Consider the following 23,508-nt stretch of genomic DNA (forward strand, 5'->3'; position numbering starts at 1 on the left):
TAGGTAATCTGGCTAGACCAGATTCGGTTCAAATCTTTAGAACCTTAGGTATTCAACCCTTTCGAACCCAAGCCCACCTAGAAAGTCCTTCTGGTGAAACAAGCAAAGGTTCGAGGCGAATGAAAAGAAAAACAGAAAGAAAAGAATGAGAGTCTGAAGACCCACTAGGTTGAAAACCCGAAAGGGCGGCCTAGAGATATACATTTGCTAAGTTAACAGCCAAAAGAGTTAGCTTATGCAAAAAGTCAGGGTAGTGGTCTGCTGGATTGAAAACTTGAAGAGGTAATCCAGTCAAGGGCAAAGACTTCCCATGAACAGTTGAGTTGAATAGAAGCAGAAGGAGTTCCTCAGTTACGTAGAATTCCCAAGTTTGAGTACAAGCAAAAGTTGAGATAAGTGGTCTTTCAGACTGAAAGCTTGGAAAGCAAAAGTTATGACTTCTTTTGAAGAGAGAAATCAGGGAGACGGAGAAGCCACCTCTGCACAGGGCAGAATCCTGGAATCCGAGTAGTGTCAACGAGACTTATTTTGACACCTTTTTAAACTAGGGGCATTAAGACCGAGCAATCCGAAAGGGGTAACAACCATGACGGAGATCCCGATGGAGGAAATTAGGTCATCTTGACATAGTTTTTGAGAGTGCTCTAAGAGTGGCTAACCTTACCATAACAAAATAACACATTTTATCTAAGGGTGAATCAAAATTTAGTCAAGTCCCTTGAATATTGTAAGTCTTCTTTGAAAGAGTCATCAGAAGTCTGTTTCTGGTTTATCATTGTTTTTCTTTTAGAATCAAAAGTGTTTGGCACTGGAGAGAATGGGTGTATACCTTCCAAAGTGAAAAGAAAATTCAAAGTAGATCCTGGTTTAAGAATCAAAGAAGGGCAAGAGATTTGTTATTCAGACCTGCCTGAAACATCAAAGCCTCAAGCACTGAGCAAAATGAAGAATTCTTACATTCAGCCTTTGTGGAGATGGTTTTACCACTATACCAAAGAAAGAACCCATGCAAACTCAAATTTTTTCTACTTACCTTGCTTTTGCCTTCTTAAGACTTTGTCATGGAAGCACATCATACTAGGGGCATCTTTTATGACTTACGTCATAAAAGATATTACACAATGATAACTGGGATATCTATTCTTAGCAAATAGAAAGCAGAGAAGCTTGAACATGCTCTTTGAGTTGAATTCCTTGATCCAATTGTTTCTTTTGGAGTCAGTTTCAGAAACTTTAATTCCCAGCGGAGTATAAAATCTACTCCTGCATCCTTCAAACCTCATCAAAATGCTTCTCACCTGTTAAAGAGAGTCAGCACCTGAAAATCTCATCAATCTATTTGAGTTTTGCTTTCAGCAAAGATCATGCGCTCCTAGTTATTCTTGGTAAGAGATGACTGGCCCATTAGTGAAATCGATCAAAGATGGTAAATTCTTCATTCCTTTTGAAAGATTTTAACAGAGTTTGAAATTACCGAACTTGCGTTACGCGGTTTGGTCTTTTTGAAAGATTTTAACAGAGTTTGAAATTACCGAACCTGTGTTACACAGTTTGGTCGTTTTGAAAGTTTTTAACAGAGATAGAAATTACCGAACCTGTGTTACACGGTTTGGTCCTTTTGAAAGATTTTAATAGAGATGGAAATTATCGAACCTGTGTTACACGGTTTGGTCTTTTTGAAATGTTTTAATAAGGAAAATATTTCCGATCCTGTGTTACACGGATTGGTCTTTTCTTCCTTCTCCCGGGTATTTAGTACCCCGATGATTAGTAGTGTAATGTCAAGTAGTGACTTACCTAATCATCGTTCCGCAATGTGCAGCTTCTTAACGAGTTAGGAGTCATGTGTATCTGCGAAGAGGTTTGTAGGGGACTGTTTAGCAGGACCTACGAATTTGGGTTTATGTGGAACTGTTTAGCAGAACCGCGTGATCCGGAGTGATTCGCTACCTTGAAAGAGAGGAATCAGAGTTACTCGGATAGTTAAACAGATTTATTTTCAGTAATGATCTGTATAACTATCACTAGGCTTGAGACTTAGTCTCGCCTCTGGTACTTAGTACCCAGATGATTAGTAGTGTAATGTCAAGTGGTGACTTACCTAATCATCGTCCCGCAATGTGCAGCTTCCTAACGTGTTAGGAGTCATGTGTATCTGCGAAGAGGTTTGTAGGGGACTGTTTAGCAGGACCTACGAATTTGGATTTACGTGGAACTGTTTAGCAGAACCGCATGATCCGGAGTGATTCGCTACCTTGAAAGAGAGGAGTCAGAGTTACTCGGATAGTTACACAGATTTATTTTCAGCAATGATCTGTATAACTATCGCTGGGCTTGAGACTTAGTCTCGCCTCGGGTATTAGAAGTTTGAGTTTAGCTTGAATATTCGATTACCCTAATAATTGGTCGAGTCTTTGACTGATCGGCATGATAAAAAAAAAAAAAAAAAAAAAACTCTTTGAGTGTTTGGTTTTGAACTTGTTTTGGACGAGTTTCAATACATTGGTCTTTGGCCTATTTTTGCAGGTTTCTAAAAAGAAAAAAACTCTTTGAGTGTTTGGTTTTGAACTTGTTTTGGACGAGTTTCAATACATTGGTCTTTGGCCTATTTTTGCAGGTTTCTAAAAAGGAAAAACTCTTTGAGTGTTTGGTTTTGAACTTGTTTTGGACGAGTTTCAATACATTGGTCTTTGGCCTATTTTTGCAGGTTTCTAAAAAGGAAAAACTCTTTGAGTGTTTGGTTTTGAACTTGTTTTGGACGAGTTTCAATACATTGGTCTTTGGCCTATTTTTGCAGGTTTCTAAAAAGGAAAAACTCTGAGTGTTTGGTTTTGAACTTGTTTTGGACGAGTTTCAATACATTGGTCTTTCGCCTATTTTTGCAGGTTTCTAAAAAGGAAAAACTCTTTAAGTGTTTGAGTTTGTGCTTGTCTTAGACAAATTGCAACGTGGTTTCTAAGAAAAAAAAAAAAAAAATGAAAGCTCTTTGAGTAATTGAAGTGATTGGTTTGTTTGTTTGGTTTGTGCTCTTTGAGCAATTGTTATGTGTACTTTGACTTAGCCTGATAAAAAAAAAAAAAAAAAAAAAAACTCTTTGAGTGTTTGGTTTTGAACTTGTTTTGGACAAGTTTCAATACATTGGTCTTTGGCCTATTTTGCAGGTTTCTAAAAAATTTTAAAAAAAAAAAAAAAATGAAAAATGAAAACTCTTTGAGCGACTGAAGTAATTGGTTTGTCTGTTTGGTTTCTGCTCTTTGAGCAGAGGTTATGTCTACTTTGGTTTAGCCTAATAAAAACAATGTATGTGTGTTTGTGTTTTTATAATTGTTCGTTCGTTTTTGTTATCTAGTTTAGATAGTTGAGTCATGAGTATTAGGGAGAGACTATCTCTTTAAGATGTCTTAGTTGCCGAGTTAAGAGTCGGTGAGAGGCTATCTCCCTATTGTTGGTAGAGTTTTATCTTTGTGAATATCGTTTTAAAACTGAAAACCCAAAAATTTGCTTTGCTTTCGGGTCAGTCAAAATGTGTCGTCTGTTCAGCTTTTCCATTCGCGTGTTACACACGCTCTGCCAAAGAGGGGCATCTGTAGACACCCCATTTTGACCGGACCCAAGTTCGCTATGCTTGGGAGAAACCCCATCCGATCATTTCCGCCATGTTTCGCATTTTTCCGTGAGAGGTTGAGAGAGATTATTCATAAGAATCCAAGCGAGGGAGAATTTGGACCCGTTTGGTGGGCCCGCATTGAACATTTGTTTAAAATTCGAATCAACCGAGGGCCCACATTGTGGGGCCCACGTTGTGGGGCCCGCGTTGTGGGGCCCACATTGTGGGGCCTCAGTAGGGCCTCTTGTGAGGCCTCTTATGAAGAACAATAATGATGGATTCTCCACTAAAGAAACATGATGGGCCCTCCACTAAGAACAATAATGATGGATTCTCCACTAAGAAACATGATGGGCCCTCCACTAAGAAGAATGATGATGGATTCTCCACTAAAGAAACATGATGGGCCCTCCACTAAGAACAATAATGATGGATTCTCCACTAAGAAACATGATGGGCCCTCCACTAAGAAGAATGATGATGGATTCTCCACTAAGAAACATGATGGGCCCTCCACTAAGAAGAATGATGATGGATTCTCCACTAAGAAACATGATGGGCCCTCCACTAAGAAGAATGATGATGGATTCTCCACTAAGAGGGACAACATGATGAGCTCTCCACCAACACATCTCTCTCTCTCTCTTTCTCTCCCTATATATATCTTCCTTCCCATCCATAAAAGAGAGGAGAAAAAGGAGAGATTTATCTTCCATTATCTTTTTCTCTTCCATTATCTCTTCCAATCACTCCCTCCAATCCCTTTCCCTATATTCTTCTTCCATTATCTCTCCCAATCACCTCCCAATCCTTCCCTCTAAGAGAAAGTGAAAGACGGCGGAACGGATCGGCGGCAACATTTTTTTTTTGGGGGTTTTCTTTGCTAATTGAAAGGGTAAAACAAAGCGTATATCCGAGGATTACTTACCCTAGAGACAAGGAGAGCTAGCAAGGTTGGTATTCCAAAACCCTCTTTCATATATCTTAAACTAGAAGCATGCTAGGATAGAATTTGTGATTTATTTTTATTTTTTCTTATTGTTATTCAAAATATGTTTTTTTCAATCTCTGAGTGTTTTGCACATTAAGAAGTGTAGAAATCTGGAATTTCAAAGAATTTTGACTTCATTTTGACCGTAATTTGACCTTTTGAACTTTACCCTCAAAGGGGTAAAATTCTAAAGATTGAATTTAAGAAGATGTCAACATAGATCCAAAATCAATGAAAATTTAAACATAACATAATTGTAAGATTTTGAATTAGTACGAATTTCTTTATGAATTCTTGATTTGATTTAAAGGGTTTAAAAATTCATTTAACTCTAGGGGTATTTTTGGAAAAAACCAATTTTCAAAAACTCTATAATGTTTTCAAAAGTGAAATTTGGATGAGATGCAAATTAAATCTAATCTAATCTCCCGTGAATTTTTCAAGATTTTTGGTTGCTGTTGGATATTTGTTTATGATTTTTTACGTAAAATCATGCATGCTGTATTAAATCTGATAAAAATAGTAAATTGCAATGAAAACTTCTGAAAATATTTGTTTGATAATTACTACTGGAATTACATGTTTTCATAAAGTTTAAACTGATTTGGATTTGATTTACTATGTGTTTCTTTGTTAATTCATAATCTGGATGGATATTTGTAAAATCGTAAATTAATAGTAAATCATTTTTAAAATTTATGAAACTTTTACAGTAATCCTTTCTTATTGTAATACACATACTATAGAAATTTCATATTGTTTTGAATTGATTTGCTATACGTTACTGTGTTAATTCACAATCTGGACAGAAACTTTCAACATTGAAAAACTAATAGCAAACCACATTTAAAATCTATGAAATTTTTATTATAATCTTATATAATTAAGGAGAAGTTACTGTAAAAATTTCATCTTGTTCTGAAAAGATTTGTTATATGTTGATGTGTAAATCTACAATCTGAATTGAAACCTTTTAAAATCCTTGAGTAAATTGAATTAAAATCAAATTGTTTTAAAAATTTCCAGATCATAATATTTCATCACATATTCAATCATTAAATTATCAAAATAGAAACCTTAGGAATCACTGATTTCCTTTGTAAAATCCTGATGCTGTGATTAGTTTGTATGTTTTATTTTCTCATCACATTTACTCAAACTTAATCTAACAAAACCTGAAGGCATCATAGATTGCGCGAACTTATTGCACACACTTACATCACTTTCATCTAAACCCCTGCATCTCACATGCACACACATCCTATTTTAGGAACCCGGAGTGTTATCTAGCATGGTTGACTGGGATTTCATCACCTGGTGCCTCTGTGCTAGAGAAGCATTCCACCCTTAGCCTAGTACCTTTATGGTACGTAAACGGATCTCTTGTTCACGTACTGATACGCCGGACACTGGTACAGTATATCGAACATGGATTCGCGCTAAGGGAACTCTTGGCCTTACCCCTAGATTAACCCACACATGCATGTAGTATACGAACACATGTGCATCACGTGTGTGAGCCTAGTTTAGGATATCCTACCCATTTGTGTCTAGATTAGGCCGTAGTCCATCTTCCAATGGCTACGATCGGTCCTAGGTACACAAACAAAGTCATGAGTCGAGATCCTCTCTCCACTCCGCTAGATTATGGTTAGGGTTGATGCCTTCAGGTAACACTGATAAAATGTGCGAAGATTAAAAAACTTTTCCTTTGGGGTTAGGATGTAAATCCCATTCATTTCCAAAGATCTCATAGGATTAGTCATTCATGATCCATCCGTTGAAAGCAATCTTATGCTATCTCATCTCATCTTGATCACAGATTTTCAATCTTATATTATCTGATTTGACTCGTGTTTTCATCTCTTTTAGAGAGTCTTTGACTCATTTATCCTTTAGTTGGTGTTAGTGGAGTCTTTGACTCGTGTTTCTTTTCCTTTAGAGAGTCTTTGACTCATATATCCTTTAGTTGGTGTTAGTAGAGTCTTTGACTCGTGTTTTCATCTCTTTTAGAGAGTCTTTGACTCATTTATCCTTTAGTTGGTGTTAGTAGAGTCTTTGACTCATGTTTCTTTTCCTTTAGAGAGTCTTTGACTCATTTAGCCTTTAGTTGGTGTTAGTAGAGTCTTTGACTCGTGTTTCTTTTCCTTTAGAGAGTCTTTGACTCATATATCCTTTAGTTGGTGTTAGTGGAGTCTTTGACTCGTATTTTCATCTCTTTTAGAGAGTCTTTGACTCATTTATCCTTTAGTTGGTATTAGTGGAGTCTTTGACTCGTATTTCTTTTCCTTTAGAGAGTCTTTGACTCATATATCCTTTAGTTGGTGTTAGTGGAGTCTTTGACTCGTATTTTCATCTCTTTTAGAGAGTCTTTGACTCATTTATCCTTTAGTTGGTGTTAGTGGAGTCTTTGACTCGTATTTCTTTTCCTTTAGAGAGTCTTTGACTCATATATCCTTTAGTTGGTGTTAGTGGAGTCTTTGACTCGTGTTTTTCATCTCTTTTAGAGAGTCTTTACTCATTAATCCTTTAGTTAATGTTAGTGGAGTCTTTGACTCGTGTTTCTTTTCCTTTAGAGAGTCTTTGACTCATTTATCTTTTAGTTGGTGTCATTGGAGTCTTTGACTCGTGTTTCCGTTTTTAGAGAGTCTTTGACTCATCTGTTTCATTTGCAGTATTATTAGAGAGTCTTTGACTTCGTTATCTCATTTCAGTGTTATCAGTTGCTCTTATTAGAGAGTCTTTGACTCGTTTATCCTTTAGTCGCTTTTATTAGAGAGTCTTTGACTCATTTATTCTCCAGTTACTGTCATTAGAGAGCCTTTGACTCATTTGCTCTTATAATAGTATTATTAGAGCATAGTTGATTTGCCGTAAGTGTTTGATAGGTAGAGAGTTCGTTTCGAACTACGTTGGCTTGATCCTCTTCCACGAGGTACGTAGTGCAGCTTGGGATCCACATCCCAAGTCCAGCCAAACCTTTAAAAATAAAAATTTTAAATCTTTCAAAGTTACAAAAATATTCAAACCATTTTCAAAAAGATCTTCCTCTAGAGTTAGGAGTATGTCCTAGCTGTTTAGGTTGTGTTCTAGAGTTAGGAGTTTGTCTTGATTTGTATTGATATGGTATGTCCTGTCGTGTGAGTGTCCCTAGAGTTAGGAGGCCTCGAGTCGATCGGTTAGACATTTAGTCGAACCGATGGCTAGACTAGGCATATAGTCAGCCCGTGGTTTTCATTAGGTTGCACAGCCTAGTTACACATAGGATTGTAGGAACCACCTGCATTAGCCTAAGGCTAATCAACTTGCATTAGTTAGGGCATATAGGGTGTCCTAAAATCCACAATTCACTGGAATTTTAATAATCATACAAGAAGCTTTAATAACTGGTTCGGTCTTTTAGATCGAGTCTAGGATAGAGGGCTAGATGTCTTAGGCATCATAATTTAGAATAGGGCATCGAACTACGTGGGCTCCGATTCTTCCCGAGGCCGGGATACGTAGCGCAGCTAGGATGGATGGCCATTCTGGTCCGAGTCCAGTCCTGCATTAGAGTTAGGACTTGTCTTGTCCCGTCATACATAGCATAGATTTGTGTCTCATGTTTTGATATGTTTTCTTACTTTCTTGTACTGATACTATACCTTTGGTTGTAGCTTGCATGTGCGTGTCCACCAGAAACTTAGACACCCATTAGGCATGTCACTCATAACCTAGCTTTGCTTAGGTGACACATTTTTCATTTCATTTTACGTGTTTATTTCTCCATTCTCAGGAAATGCATGCTTAGGTAGACGATTCCTGAGGATTGTTCCCATTTCACATGATTTTTACTCAAACTTCTTTGGAATTAATGAAAATGGCATAAGAGACCAAGTGCTTGCACTCGGGCGAATTGGGGGTGCTCTCAGACCTTCCCCATTCGTAACCAGGCACGAACCCATATATATTTCTGGTTATCCATTGCACAGAGGATTTGATTTTAGGGTTCCATGGCCTATCCATGGATGGCGACTCTGAGTTCTTTTTAGGTACATCTCGGTTTCGAGCCCTGGCTCCTGATCAGGATGTATCTCATTCGTTTTGTATCGCCACTCGTGCTATGCTGTGAGGGTGGCATCCGTTTCGAGAGTTCCTTGGCAGAGCTCTCCTTCACATTGTGGAGATCTTAGAGGATTGCTGTGGGGACCTCGCGTCCCTCGCCGCACTCGTCCTCAGGATCGGGGTCCACAGATACCCCTTCTCTGGCTAAGCTATTGGTATCGCTAGAAAAAAAATATTAGAGCCCTCCACTTGGTCCTGTATCTCGTCAAATTAAGGAGCAAATCTCCATGGTAAGGCATAGGACCCCTTGAGCCACCCCCCCCACCCCCCATTACCCCTGTGATCCCTATGGGGCCTGAGAAGGCCCATATCACTGATCCGCTCTCGTCTTGGAGTCGTCCACCAACTCCTGCTGGTCCCAGATTTCCCATCTGGATTGAGCTTTATGTAACCTGGAGCAGGTGGTTCCTATTCCTGCGATATCACAATCCCCTGCTCTGAACTAGAGCAAATCTCCTTCCACTCATTCTAAAGATCGAATGCCGACACAAGCCTGAAGCAAGGAATAGTTCTCACCCAAGAAATAGTTACGGCAATCAATTTCAAGAATAAGTGAGATCTTTTAACAAAACCTCCATGGGCATTTCACTCCATCAAAAGTACCCAAATTGTAGCTATTTAGCAAAGAAGCCTTTTTAAAAGTCAATCTTCACCCCTCTGTCCAAATTCCTGGAGTTAATTCATAAGTTAGGGTACTTAGGCCGGTTTATGTGTTCAAGCTTATTTACTTTCTGCGTTTAGTATGGGTGATATGATTATAGGGGCAGCTTAGTCATTTTTATTTATTAACTTATGAGTAGCATTGATGTAATCTTGCAATTATTGAATTGAATAAATGCAAGAGAAAAGTCGCAAGGTTGGAAATCTCACACTCCAAACCCTGCGAATTTTGGTTCTGATCTTCTCTGTTGTTTTCTTCTCTTCTATCTCTTTTTAATCCCCAATTCACCTTTTTCAATATTTTTATTTTATTTAACAATAAAATTATCTCAAACTGAGTTCCTTAAAACATTGGATGAGTGAGCAGATTTCATACACCACTTCAACAACATACATCCAAGAAAGAAAAATATCTACATTGGAGATAATTATCCAAAATGGTTTCCCCAAACCACGATGGTGCAGATAACCAAAAGAGATAATCATCCAAAATGGCCCCACTAGGGACCAGAGACCTGATATGAGGATCCGGAATCATAGAAGGGAAAAAAAACTGCAACAGCAAAGCAAGACGTTTACGGGTCCACAAAGAAGCACATGGTTGCAGATATTAGAACAAGTGACAGGAGAGGGGCCCATGGCAGCATATCCAGTTTAACATCGGAAGTAAGAGTCTTTAGGAAGTGGAAACTCAAAAAAAAAAAAAAAAAAGGAAGGAGAAGAAGATCTGCAATAGCTGATCTGACTCTATCTGATATCTATTATGCTCACAAACAGATCTATAAAAAAGAATTTTTGACGCGTCATTACCAATGAGGAAAAGATAAAAGAAAAAACTCTCATAATTACCAATCCGTTATCATCAGTGAAAGAGCTCCAGCAATTGATACCAAGCTTAAGTTCCAAGAATGTCAGAGATTATTATCATCTAGTTGAAGCAACACTGAGCTCCATTGGATTCAAAAGTTAATAAGTTATTGTTCATCTGCACAGTCAGATAGGGTTCGTAGATCAAGCATGCTGATGTCATGTATTAACTGTGGGTATAGAGAAGTTCTTACAGTCCAGCAAGCTAGAAAAGCAGTTGTTTCTTCATCAGTTAACAGAAGGAATTATGCTCTCACAAATATAATGAGAATAACAATTTAACAGTCAAAATTTAATAGAATGCAAAGGCCAACAGTAAACAGTATTAGAAGATGAATGTAAAAAGAAAAAAGAAAAAGACAATGCCTGAAATCCCAAGACAAACCTGTGAGTGACAAACACAACCGGTCGATTGCCAATACCTGCAGCAACTAACTTCTTTAGAAGCATCGAGCTAACTTCCTGCATAGTTTCATAGGTGTAAGTGGCCAATAACTGTGCTCATAAAAAGTCAAAATGTTTCACTAGTAAAAGTAATGAAAAGTTTTTATTTTTTAATGGCTAGGATAAGCGAAAGCGTTAAAGTAAGAAAATTGTACGACATAGTGTTACTTGACATAAGTGAGTATTACGACGTTGAAAGCATTTAATCTGAATTTAGAAGCATGCAAGTCAATCGACGCAACTCACAGAAAATATAAATAATAAAAAAAACCACATGTTTTAAGACAAGGTAAAATGTACATCAAGGTTTCGTAATATAAAAAACCAGAAGGGACAAACCTGAAGGGGCAGGCTAGCTCCAGACCACTGTGTTAGATTTGTCTGCATTAATCATTCAATTACATAGTACAAGTTCATCAGAGGCGCAACCTGGAGATGACTTTTGAAAAATAAAGCTAGAGCTGTTTTATATAGATGTGTGTGAAGGATTAATTATAGTCTCAATGTGACATCTAATTAGAAAAGGAGATCTTCACTTAGCGATCAAAATCTAGAAAATGTCTTAAAAAACATTTTCAAGGCACAAGCATCTAAGTATAGCCATGGTTTTAAATTTAGGCTGAAATGCCGAAATTTCAGATTTCGGCCGGGGCCAACACTGAAATGTTACATGATTTCCCCAAAATATTGCCGAAATCCGAAATGACAGAAATTTTCCCGAATTTAGTTTTCCATCCTTATTTACAAAATTTCTACCTAAACGTAAAAGATTTCCATTGAAATTACCTAAATTTCCACCGAAATTTTTTGTTTTGGTGGAAAGTTTTGTCAAAATTTTACATGATTTCGGCCAAAATTTCCACCGAAACCGACATTTAAAACCTTGAGTATAGCACACACCTTATATTTGACAGTAAATAAACGAGCATGAGGAAAGTCAAATGCGAGCCATTCTCTGGGCCAACATGTTCCTTGTTTCCCAGCCTCCTGATCAATTTTCTCTACCAGGCCAGATTTACTGGTTGTTGAGGACTTGTTATCTGCTATGCGCCATGTCTTGAAGGGCCCACCACGTAAGCCATGAATAAAAACAATATCCAGTAAAGGAACCGCCGATTCTGAGCAATTTTCGGACCCACTAACATCAGAAGTGTCTGAACCATTAGACACTTCTCTAGTCTCACTTTCAGTGTAATCATCATCATATGGAGACGAATTTTTATGACCGTTAGATTTCTTTGGTCTTTGTATATTCTCTAGGGGAGTGTCTGAACCATTGTTTCCAAAACAATTCCAATGTGGCAATTCAGGATTGATCAAGAATATCATGTCATCATATCTCGGGCAAGAACTTTCCCGATACCTTGCATCCGTGTCATGGGAATTATTCCCATCTGTAGCATTTTCTTCTAGTCGTTGTGCGCAAAAAATATTTAACAGTGTTGCCCTAGCATAGCTTTGAAGTTTTAGGTCATTGCAACCAGGAATCTTCCCACTAGCACAGTCCTCAAGCCACTTGCACCAAATTTCATCATTAATGATCGCTTTCTGCACCTTAGGAAGTAGGGAAAGAATAGTTAACAAACGAGCAGCGTGCTTTCGTATATGGGCTGTAGGTGGAACTCGGACACTAGACGGGTCATTTGAATCTACGGCTGAGGTCTCACCGGAGACATTTGAAACCCGGTCCTGAGTTTCTCGAACCCGTGATGCGTCATATGCCTCAATTGCGGCCAGCTGTTCATAATCATCTCGCAAAAGGAAGCGTCTCAGAAGACATAGGACTCCAAAATCAGCTATTTTATTTTGCAATGTAGAGTCTTCAGCACAAATCTCAGTCAATGCTTTAATACCTTTAAGTGTGGCCATTGCAGAATCTGCGGCATCAAACTTAGGCAAGCTACCTTTAGTAAAATTTTTGAATAGTTCACTGAATGGCTTCAAAGAGAGAAGATCTGCAAGAGGAAATCTATCAACATAATCGGTTGTAGTTTCCAGCTGACCGCCTGCTAGATTTACAACGGCACTAGCCAATTGATTGACAATCTGTGCAGCCAAAAGAACATTGGACTGATCGATTTGGGTCTGCAAAGATCAAGAAGTTCTGATCAAATATGGGTAAAGTATCTAATCTTGATGAGATAAATTTTCCAGAATGAGGCATATTCCAACAAGAAATGCTATAATGTGTGGAAAATTTGGAGCGGTAACTTGCGAAAGCTAATCCTGGAAAAACAATCATTGCTACAACTTAGATCATATTTTAAGTATGCAAAAACTATTATTAAGAAAAATCCGGTGCCAACTTAGGATGGTGACAGTTATCCATTATCATAACATGAACTTTGAGTATTAACTAGGGGTGAAACAGAACCTGATGGGGTTCAACCCGATTTTGGCTCGGATTGGGTTGGCATTTGCTTGGGGTGGGTGAGGGTTGGGAAAAGCCAACCAGATTTAATTTCAGGTTGGGTTAGGATTGAGGCCTTGGGCAACCCGAACCCGACCTCGATCCTCTAATTTTATCACGATTTCTTAGTGTTATGTTTGGCCCTAGGATAACCCAAACCCGACCCGACCCAATTTGGGAAAAGTAAATTAGGTGGATTGGATTAGGGTTGAGAGATTTAGAGGCGTGTTGGGTTAGGGTTGGCCATCCTTGACCCGAGGCTCGGGTTGGGTAGGGTTAGGGTTGAAGGAATGCTATCTCGGGCTGGGCTAGGGTATGCGTCAATCCAATCCAACCCGACCCAAGTTGCACCCGTAGTATTATGGGCCTTTTTAAACCTGAAAGAGTGGTTAGATTAATATATTGAACTGGTTTCCTCGAATTCTTCCATCTGTATCGTCTTTATACATAAAAATTGTCTAGGTGGTTTAGTTCTTAGTTTGATTTATGAACCTTTTCGTTTATTAGACAGATGAAACAGTCTAAACAAGTTGTAATGGTGATATGCAACTCCTTATAATAATAAATAGACGTCAATCAGCATACAAAGAACAATGTAGACCCATGATGGAAACATTTAGGGTTTGGAATCATTTGAAAAAATAACTTGGAAATTTTCAATTTTTGGATATAGAGAAAAGCAAACACAAGAATATAGAATAGTTTTCACTGTGATATTGACACACTATGTCAAGAATTCTATGCGTCTCTTCCATTAAAAATTACTCTTAACTTTGAATCTAACACAAGAGAAGTTCATAACCAAGCCAATAGTTTAGCAAAGATGATCTGGGAGAAGAAAGATGATTAAGAGCAAAAAGTATGCCCAAAGACACCAAAACATTCCACTAACAATAGTGGGCCGTACAAGGCTCAGTTTCTCACGAAAATTGGCAAGCTAGATCATTATTATTTTGATGATTCACGCCAATAATTTTAGCAAAAATTGACTCAGCTCACTAGTGTCAATCCTATGTCAATTCAATCAAAACAATTGATGGAACAAAAATAACAAGCCAATTAAAAATACGTGGAAACTTATTATCTTCCACAGAAATTAAGTAACTTTCTGTTTACAGATATATTTGGGAATTAAAAGAAGAAAGTATCTTCAAACCTTGACTTTGTCAGTCTTAAGAGAGTTTCCTTTGGAAGATTCTGTCTTGATGAAGCTCAAAATCTCAGTGAGCAAAAGAGTTAACCACCCTTGAGAAATTAGTATCGAAGCCGGCCCATAGTCTTCAAGAACACACGAAAGGATTTTAGAAGCCGAAATCCGAGTAGCATCCGTTGAAAATTTCCCACAAACCCAAGGCAAAAGAATACCAGACCACCTTTGACTTTCTTCAAGAGATAACTGTGTGTCCCCTGTAGAAAGTAATTCCAATGCCTTTGCCAGTGTTTCTTGCACATCCCTATGCTTTTCAGTTTGTTTAGCGATTTGTCTCATAAGATAAAGGCCTTTCTCCATCACCAATGCCTGTGCGTCAACACTCCTTTGAAGAGAAACCAAAAAGGCCGACAGGGCTAACTGAACCAAGGGAATATCATCGGCTTTACTCGCCTGAGAAACTGTAGAAAGAAGACTTGAACTCCAATCGGGAACAGAGTCGGTCAAGGGTAAATTATGGTCCTCCAAAAGTAATTGAGCTACCAAACTCCCATGCCATTTAACTGTTCTCTCTGGAGCTATTAAAGCGGTCATAACAGCATGCCCATCTCTATCCAGCTCTTGAATATGAGATCGATTAAGATCGGATGCCATGGCCCAATTTGCTAGGGCCCACGCTGCGAAAGGTACAGCAACATGCTGACTCCGCAAATCATCCCAAAGGCCTGGAACTGTAACAGAAGCCAAACTTCCCTCCCTTGATGAACTAATATGACGTTTTTGCAATGCGAGAGTACTAGGAATAGGCTTAAGAGAATCCAATTGATTGGTATCAGAACGCTCCAACTTTAGAAGGCCATTTGTTCTTGAAAATCCCAACACTGTTGTACCTCCAAGAATTTTTATTCCTATTCCCCGCATTCCTTTGTCACCATCCTCATCATCATTTCCCTCGGGCTCATCCAAATGCATGCCACCATCCTCGACAACTTGAAGAGCTGCTGCAATGTCTCCCATGTCTGCATCGCCTGGCAAGGTTGGTTGAAATGATACCCTGTCTATGCTATCACAGTTTGAAGTGATGATGTCCATAATGGCGGCAACAAGCATGCTCCGACCTTTCCAAATATCAACCCCATCAAATGAAGTGCGTTTAATTTTCTGTTCCAAAAAAAAATCCTGATCAATGGCTTGCACAATTTTAGAACATTCACAAAAAATTGGTTCCAATTTTTTTATGGAAACAAGGATAAATGAAAGGGAACATGATGACAATTTATGTGTACTATGCATCATAACAACATAATGGAATTTACCTTTTTCCGAATGGCAACAAGGGAAATTACTGAAACAAAATGGGGAGGCTACCTGATAATTGTTCAACAAAATGAGAGTGGAAATTATATAAACATAACTATACATGTATATATAGCATTAAGAATCCAATATATTATTAGAGGAATGCTAAACTGAAGGGCGCAAACTGAAGGATGCCCTTGCAAAAACCAGCAGCAAGGGCGCCCCCATTGGATACACGTCACCTCATTGCATTTATTATTCCTTTGCGTTTTCATTTTTTCAGTGCCATTATAAATGCAATGAGGTGATGTAGATCCATCCAAAGGAGGCAACCTTACAGCTGGTTTTTGCAAGGGTGACCTCAGTAAAACACTCCTCATATTATTATTGGTGTTAGAAAGTTGTCCTGTTTCCCACCAAGTGTAGTGGGAGTTTAAAATAAAAGGAGCTGTTTTTTAGGTTTTTCCAAAACCTAAGTATAAAAGCTCTCCTCTTTGCACAACCAGTGTATCGGCGGCAAGAGGAGGCTTAGGCTTGAGAGAGTGAGAGAGAGAGAGAGAGAAGGGTGTTTTTTTTGGGGTTTTCCTCTTGGATTTTTCTCTTTCTCAAGTACAGTCTTGGTTGAGAGGATAAGGGAAAGGGTTGCAGTTCACGGGTTTTTGTGTTTGTGTTAATCCATTGCAATCCTCGTATATTGTTTTTCCCATAGTGGAAGATCGGGTTTTCGCACGTGGACGTAGGCATCTTGGTCGAACCATGTAAATCTCGGTGTTCATCTTGTGGTTTGTGTTTACTTTTATCTTTTCTGTTTACTTGTGCACATTCGGATCAGATTTGCCATGCGGATTTTCTCAATAAGTGGAATCAGAGCTTAGGTTGAAGCGATCGTTGAGGCAAGGTGGAGCAATCATGGGTGTTGTGATTGGATCATGGTTATAGTGATCGTTGAAGGGTGGGAGGATTATTCAAGAGATTCGCGTTTGAGGTGGAGCCCTACAACGAGAAGTACAGAGTGATATGTGATGGCGGCAAAATTGAGTTATACCCAATTCAAAATCGACGAGTTAGATGTAAAGGGCAGTTTCACCCTATGACAGATGAGGATGAAGAACATCCTTGTTCAATTGGGCCTGACTAAGGCGTTAAAAGGGAAGGATGGGAAGCCAAAGAAGATGATGACTGCTGAGTGGGAGGTGTTAACTTACCAACTTCTCCAAAAGCTCAAACTATTGGAGAAAGGCGTTATTTATCCTTTATACTATAACATTCCCACCACACGTGTGGCCCACTAGGCAAACACGTGGCACATGTGGTCCCACTTTGGGCCTACCATCGCATGTGGATTTTTGCTATCCGGGAGGTTTGAACTCAAGACCTTTGGCTCTGATACCATGTTAACTTACCAACTTCTCCAACATAAATTTAGCCGAAAGCAATCAACGTGATTTGGCTATGTTTGGCGGATAATGTCATGTTTGACATTATGGAAGAAGAATTAGCACCTAAGTTGTGGGAGAATTTGGAAAAGCTTTGCGTGTCAAAAAGCTTGGCAAACCGATTGTATATGAAGTGGCAGTTGTACGGGCTAAAGATGCTAGAAGGAAGGAATCTTCTGGAAGGCATTATTGTATTCAACGGGCTTCTAGATCAGCTCCACAAAGTTGATGAAATGTTGAAGGAAGAAGACGAAGCCCTTTTGCTTCTTACTTCACTTCCGGATTCATATAACAACCTAGTTATGACTTTATTGTATGATAAGGACATGGTGAGGTTGGAAGTCACAGCGTCGCTCTTATCGAATGAGATGCGAAAGAAATATGTTCTTAATGGGAGTCAAGAGCATGGCTTGGTTGTTCGTGATGGGAATTAAATAGGAAGGTCGTCTGACAGGGGATCAGAAAAGGCAGGTCAAGATCCAAGGTCAGCGGAAAGGGGGTGCAATGTTATTGTTGCAAAGAATATGGCTACATCAAGCAGGATTATCTAAAGCGAGTTGACACATCGGACGATGGTGCTACAAATATGGTGGTGGTGGTAACAGATGAGTAGAGCAAAAGAGGTTGGAGACGTTCTCAAAGTCTCCACAGGTAAGCACACTTCTCAAGGTATGGGTGTTCTGTTCATGTATGCTCCAGGAGGGAACATCTTGATACGCTCCAAGAGGGAATATCTTGATACATTCCAGAAGACAATGGCAAGTGTAATGTCCTTGGGTGACGAGTCTACTTGTAATGCCACTGGAGTTGAAATGATGAAGATCTGGAGTGATTCGTACTTTGGGTGGTGTGGTGTGGTGTGGTGTATGTCCCTAAGATGCGAAATTATCTAGTATCACTTGACCGGTTGGATTCCAGGGGTTGCAGGTATTAAGCCGCAGGTGGAGCGATGAAAATCACACGTGCATGTATGGTTTTTGTGAAACTACCAATTACTCCATAAGCTTAAGCTGTTGGAGATGGAGTTATTTAATCTTTTTATACTTTAACACTCCCCCTCACTTGTGGGCCCCACTTTTTTAAGGTTGGACTACACATGGCACATGTGGCCCCTCTTTTGGGTTGGCCATTGCATGTGGATTTTTAACATCAAGGAGTTTTGAACCGAGGACCTTTGCTCTGATACCATGTGAAACTACCAATTACTCCAAAAGCTTAAGCTGTTGGAGATGGAGTTTATTTAATCTTTTTATACCTTGACAGTTTTAATGAAAGAAGAGAGGTGTGACAGATTATATCATCTGGTCAGGGACAGGGTCACTAGTGTTCTTAAGATCTCGATGGCTAGTTAGAAATGTGGTGGTAGTGCGTGCACGAGTAGGGTCACTGTCGCAGTTGGTGCAAAAGCAAGTTTCCATGTTGTAAACGATGGTAAGAAGGTGATAGTACCTACGTTGGGGATGATGGATAGAGATCCCTCTCTGGGGTCGACTAAGTGAGTCAACGGGTTAACAGCTACACATGTGCATTGGTCGTGTCAATCGAGTCGGGAGGAGTCAGAACCAGGATGACTCGATGATGTGTAGTTGGTACTTTGGAAGGCCACAGGAGGCCAATGATGGTTTGCGGTGATAGCAGACCAGTGGCGACTTTAGCAAAAAATCTTCAGGTGCCTGGGAAACAAGCCAATGTGGAGATTGTTTGAAAGTTCCCTTGTTTCCCACCAAGTATAGTGGGAGGTTGAAATAAAAGGAGTTGTTTTTTAAGTTTTTCCAAAGCATAAGTATAAAAGCTCTCAACTTTGCACGACCAGTGTGTGGGTAGCAAAAGGAGGCTTGGGCGTGAGAGAGAAGGGGGTGTTTTTCTCGGAGTTTTCCTCTTGGGCTTTTCTCGGGTTACTCTCGGGTATGGTCTTGGTTGAGAGGATAAGGGAAATGGTCATGGTTCACGAGTTTTCGAGTTTGTGCTAATCCATTGTAACCCTTGTATATTGTTTTTCCGATAGTGAAAAATCATGTTCTCATCCGTGGACGTAGGCATGTTGGCCGAGCCACGTATCTCAGTGTTCATCTTGTGATTTATGTTTACTTTTATCTTTTCTGTTTAGTTGTGCACATATCGGATTTGCTCAACGGATTTTCTCAACAATTGGCATAGAAAATTCAGAAAAATCATTACGTGGTCCATCTGTTTCTACCATTTCTGCATAGTTCTTCTCTATACATAGCACATACATGAGAGTTAAAAATTCAAGATTGCACCACATTCCACACAGAACTTTAAGAACGACTGCACGAAGATTTGAATTCACTCTAAAATTCTAAATACAGCATCAAATTTCAATTTTTCATTCATTTCAATAAATGCGTAACACCAATTCAACAAACCATAATTTCTATATCCTCAAACATATCACAAAAGACAACCAACCAACCAAACAAATACAACATCAATTCAACACACCATAAATCTCTCCATCATTCAAAAACATTCAAAAAACAGAACAACAAACAAATCACATCAATCTCACCTTCTTCGCCCGCTGAGGCTGAAACGAAAAGATAAACCTAAGAAGATTGGGAACCGCATGCGGCCTACCGAGAACAGCCTCACAAACATTCGGATCGGCAATCAAATAAGCAAGCGCCCTCGCGGACTCCGCCTGAGTCCCACACGGATCCGCCGAAGAAGCAACACTATCCAAAAGCCAATCCACCACGGCCCCACCTCCTGCCCCCACAATCGCGGATCTCCGGCCAGCATTCGCAGCCACAATATCAGCTAACAACGATGCCACACGGAGCTCAAACCCTAATCGTACCTCATGATTAGCAGAAGAAAGAACAGATCTCAGAGATTTCCATAGCACGGCCGCGGCCACGCCTGTTTGTTTGATCCGATCGATGATTTTGTGGATTGATTCGTTTGATTTTGAGAGGGATTGTTCGAGACTGGTGTAGAGAGTGTTGGATTTTTCTTTGAATTGATCAGAGGAAGAGAAGAGGAGGGCGGCAATTGAGGTTAGGGTTAGGGTTAGGGTTAGGGTTAGAGATGATTTGGGGGAATTTGGGTGAGAGAGGAGAGGGTTTGGATTAGGGAGAATTGCAGGGGGAGGGATGTGATGGGGATTATTGAGATTTGTTTGGGGTTGGATGGGAATTTGATTGTGCGAGAGACGGAGAGAGGTGTTTCGGAGGAATAATGGAGAGAAAGGTCGGGTTTTTGAGAGAAAACGGAGCATGGTGATGTTTTCAGAATCTCATTGACTCATTGTCTGCTCTTATTTTCTTCACGTTTATTATTGCCTTTTTTTGTGAATGTGATTGGAGGTGTATATGGCGGCAAAAGTGGTGGAGGGGTTTTGTCTTGAAACTCCGTTCATTTCTCAGACTGAATTATGGTGTAGGATGCCTAGTAAGAAAAGGGAAGTGATTTATCCATCCCCTTTTCTTTCCTGGGCCACCCCCTCTAGTGTATTTATGATTACTCTTTTTACACTAGATTGGGTGACCCAGGAAACAAAAGGGGCTGATATATCATTTTCTTAAGAGGGGGAACTGAGATTTTATATGTTGTATTCAAAAAGTACTGTATGGCTTACACCATTGGATGATCCAAACCATCCATTTTGATCCGCCGCAAGGCAGATAGGTTATGCCCTAAAAATCATTTCCAAAGGATGATCCCAACCCTCACATCTATAAGGTTTCTATAATATGCAGTTCCCTTATAGATCGGAGGGCTAGGATCATCCTATAGAAATGTTTTTTTTTAACACAACCTATTTATGTTGCGGCCCATCAAATGGACAGTTTGGATCATCCTATGGTATAAGTCGTAGAATGCTTTTTGGAAATGATTTTTGGGGCACGATTAATTTATGTTGTGGCCCATCAAATGGAAGGTTGGTGTAAGCTGTACAGTACTTTTTGAAAATTGCTGGACTATGCAGGCTTACACCGTATAAAAACTACGGGAGGGATTATGTGGGACCATATCTTTCAATGGTTTAGATCATTTATTTTATGTGGGCCCCATCGGAATAGAGCCATGATCTTGGGATGATTCTCCCATATGATGGATGGAGATTTTGATGCTGATTGTAGATTAACGGATTTTATTTCTTAGGTCTTGCTCATTTTGAATTTTGAGAAACAATTATGAGTCCAAAACCGATTATTATTAACTTCAAGTCCGATGATCAGGTTTTGGATAAAATATCAATTCTCAAAATCCAACACAAACGGGCTTTAAGTTGTTCATTTGCATGACATTGGATGGAGGCCTGGAGGGTTATAATCTTTTGAAAGGGGGAAATGTAGTGTTTGGGGCATCATATGTTCATGATGGGCCAAAGGAGCATGAATGTTTGACTCCAACGGTTCCTAGTCATCCTATGAGTCTATGACCCTAAAAAACAGACAGAGCTTTAGGAAATAGGGCTCTCTCTAGCTGGTGTTTCTCCAATTGCGCTTCTCTTTCTGGCTTTCACAAAATCGTTGATAGAACCTGCGTCCAAAGGCCTTCTCAGTTTAGTTCGACGATTGTTGGTTATCTCTATCGAGTTCAGTTCGTCAAGAGAGCCTTCTCAGTTTGAGAGGAAGAGGAAGAGAGAGAGACTCAAATTGTTTGGGGTTTTCTTTTGAGGGGATTACCAAGTATTAGATTATGGAAATTAAAAAGCATAGATACATAACCAACACGGCAAAAGCCCACTGAATGCGTTAGGCTAGAGTCCTTTTAAACCAACTCTACCCCAGGTTGGCCCTCCTAGTCCCATACCTAGCCGGACCCCCACTTTCCACCACACTTCCGCATTCGCTGTCCTCGGTGGACCACTCTACGGCGGCCTCCACTCAGGCCTTTTATTCTAGGCAGCCCTTTATACAGGTTGCCACTTTTGCCAACACACTATCAAACGTGCGCGCACACACACTCACACACAAACTCACACACAAGGACCCATACACAAACTTGAAAAATAAACTCTCTCTCTCTCACACACACACAATCACACACACATGCGCTCACGTGCACACGCACAATCAATCTCACACACATAGACACTCACACACATACTCTCTCTCTCTGTCTCAGAGAGAGAGAGACTCCCACGCTTTTACACTCTCCCACGCACCCACCCACAAGCACTCACTCAAATACACTCTCTCTGTCTCTCTCACACACACACACCTCCTTAAACTTGGCTGGGTGAACGGTCGTGGCAACTCAGCATATTCACCTCAGTTAATAGAGCTACATATGTCGATGCACGTAAAACGACAAAGATACCTATCTGGGCGAACGGTCGGGGCATGCTGTCATATTTACCTCGGCCAGCCAAGGTATATATGAAGATGTAAACAAAACGACAAAGAAATCCGGCTGGAAAACAGCTGGGGCACTCAGCATATTCACCTCGATTAGCCGAGCAACATATCCCGATGTGCCCAAAACAACAGAGAGCACCGACTAGCAGGACAGCTGGTACATGTTGACATATCGTCCTTGGCTCCATCAAAGGTCGAGCAACCGACGCTGATAGTGTAAAACAACAAAAACCCGCAAGGAAAAGAATGGCCAGTTTATGGACATTGGGTCGAGGTGGTCAGACAATGAATTCTTGTCCTTCCCCCTAAGGATTTGGATCTTGTCTTGAAGTGGGAGGACAAAACTTGTGGACGCCCTAGAACTCAAGATCGTTATGGCAGCTCTGACCGAGCTGGGAGTTCGTTAATTCGGGCATTCGCCTCTAGATTGGCTGACCTATGTTAGCCGAGGTGGTTAGACAGCGCCCCCCCCCCCCCCCCCCCCCCCCCCCCCGAGGATTTGGATCTCGTCTTCAAGGGGCAGGGAGCTCAAAAAACTCCCCTTTGAGCCTGGGAAACTAGTGCCCGTTCTTCAACACCTCAGCCACCATGGTCGAAGACACTAGTATGGAAGACTACCATCCTATCCTCATATCGTTGGATGACATCGTTAGGTCCTCTTGCCTCCTTGAGGATTCCTAGGGCAAAGCTGACCTAGGACATTAGTGTGTGTACCCCGCTTTCAACCTAATTCATTATAGCCGGACTGTCCTAAGGAAGTGGAGGGCATGTGTTGAGAGCAAAAACCGCTACCTAATCGGAAGGCGACACACGGTAGATGCAGACCCAAGCGTGCCATGGGTCATAGCTCATCTGGGAGCCCTAGCAACCCCAAACCCTAAAGTTGTGGCTCCAGAAAGCAGCAACCAAAGATAAACTTATAAACCCCTATTTCCAAAAAAATAAAAATAAAAAAATACTCAGCCAATTAGGAAAGAGCCCCAAGAGGCAACTTTATCGACACATCAGGACTCACTCTATAAAAAGGGAGCTAAGGCTCAAAGGTACGGATTCTGAAACTTTCTTCAATTTTGTTAGGCCTTCACAGAGCTCATTCTTTATGTTTGTTGCTGTTTTCTAACGTAAGCATCGGAGAGTCTCCTCGAAGTCCAAACTCCAGCTGGTTTTCTGACGGTTCCTTCATACGTGTACGCAGGTTGCAGATCTTCGC

The 23,508-nt window shown here is 40.1% G+C and overlaps 1 protein-coding gene across 2 annotated transcripts in view; it reads right to left on the reverse strand.

Moving 5' to 3' along the window:
- The window catches only part of LOC143857715 (alpha/beta-Hydrolases superfamily protein), a 68,572-nt gene extending 48,312 nt beyond the window's left edge, over positions 1–20,260 (reverse strand). For both annotated transcript variants that reach the window (XM_077368166.1, XM_077368165.1), the window contains exons 1-5: positions 19,499–20,260; positions 14,240–15,394; positions 11,574–12,758; positions 11,013–11,054; positions 10,615–10,691 (exon numbers count right to left, since the gene is read on the reverse strand). In XM_077368166.1, the coding sequence (XP_077224281.1) occupies positions 10,615–10,691; positions 11,013–11,054; positions 11,574–12,758; positions 14,240–15,394; positions 19,499–20,209 (3,170 nt within the window). In that variant the 5' untranslated portion in view covers positions 20,210–20,260. The remainder of the gene's footprint in view (positions 1–10,614; positions 10,692–11,012; positions 11,055–11,573; positions 12,759–14,239; positions 15,395–19,498) is intronic.
- Between the last annotated feature and the right edge of the window lie 3,248 nt (positions 20,261–23,508).

This window comes from Tasmannia lanceolata, unplaced genomic scaffold, assembly GCF_043159265.1.
Source record: "Tasmannia lanceolata isolate RefF3 unplaced genomic scaffold, GAP_Taslan_0.1 ptg000025l, whole genome shotgun sequence".
Taxonomy (NCBI): domain Eukaryota; kingdom Viridiplantae; phylum Streptophyta; class Magnoliopsida; order Canellales; family Winteraceae; genus Tasmannia; species Tasmannia lanceolata.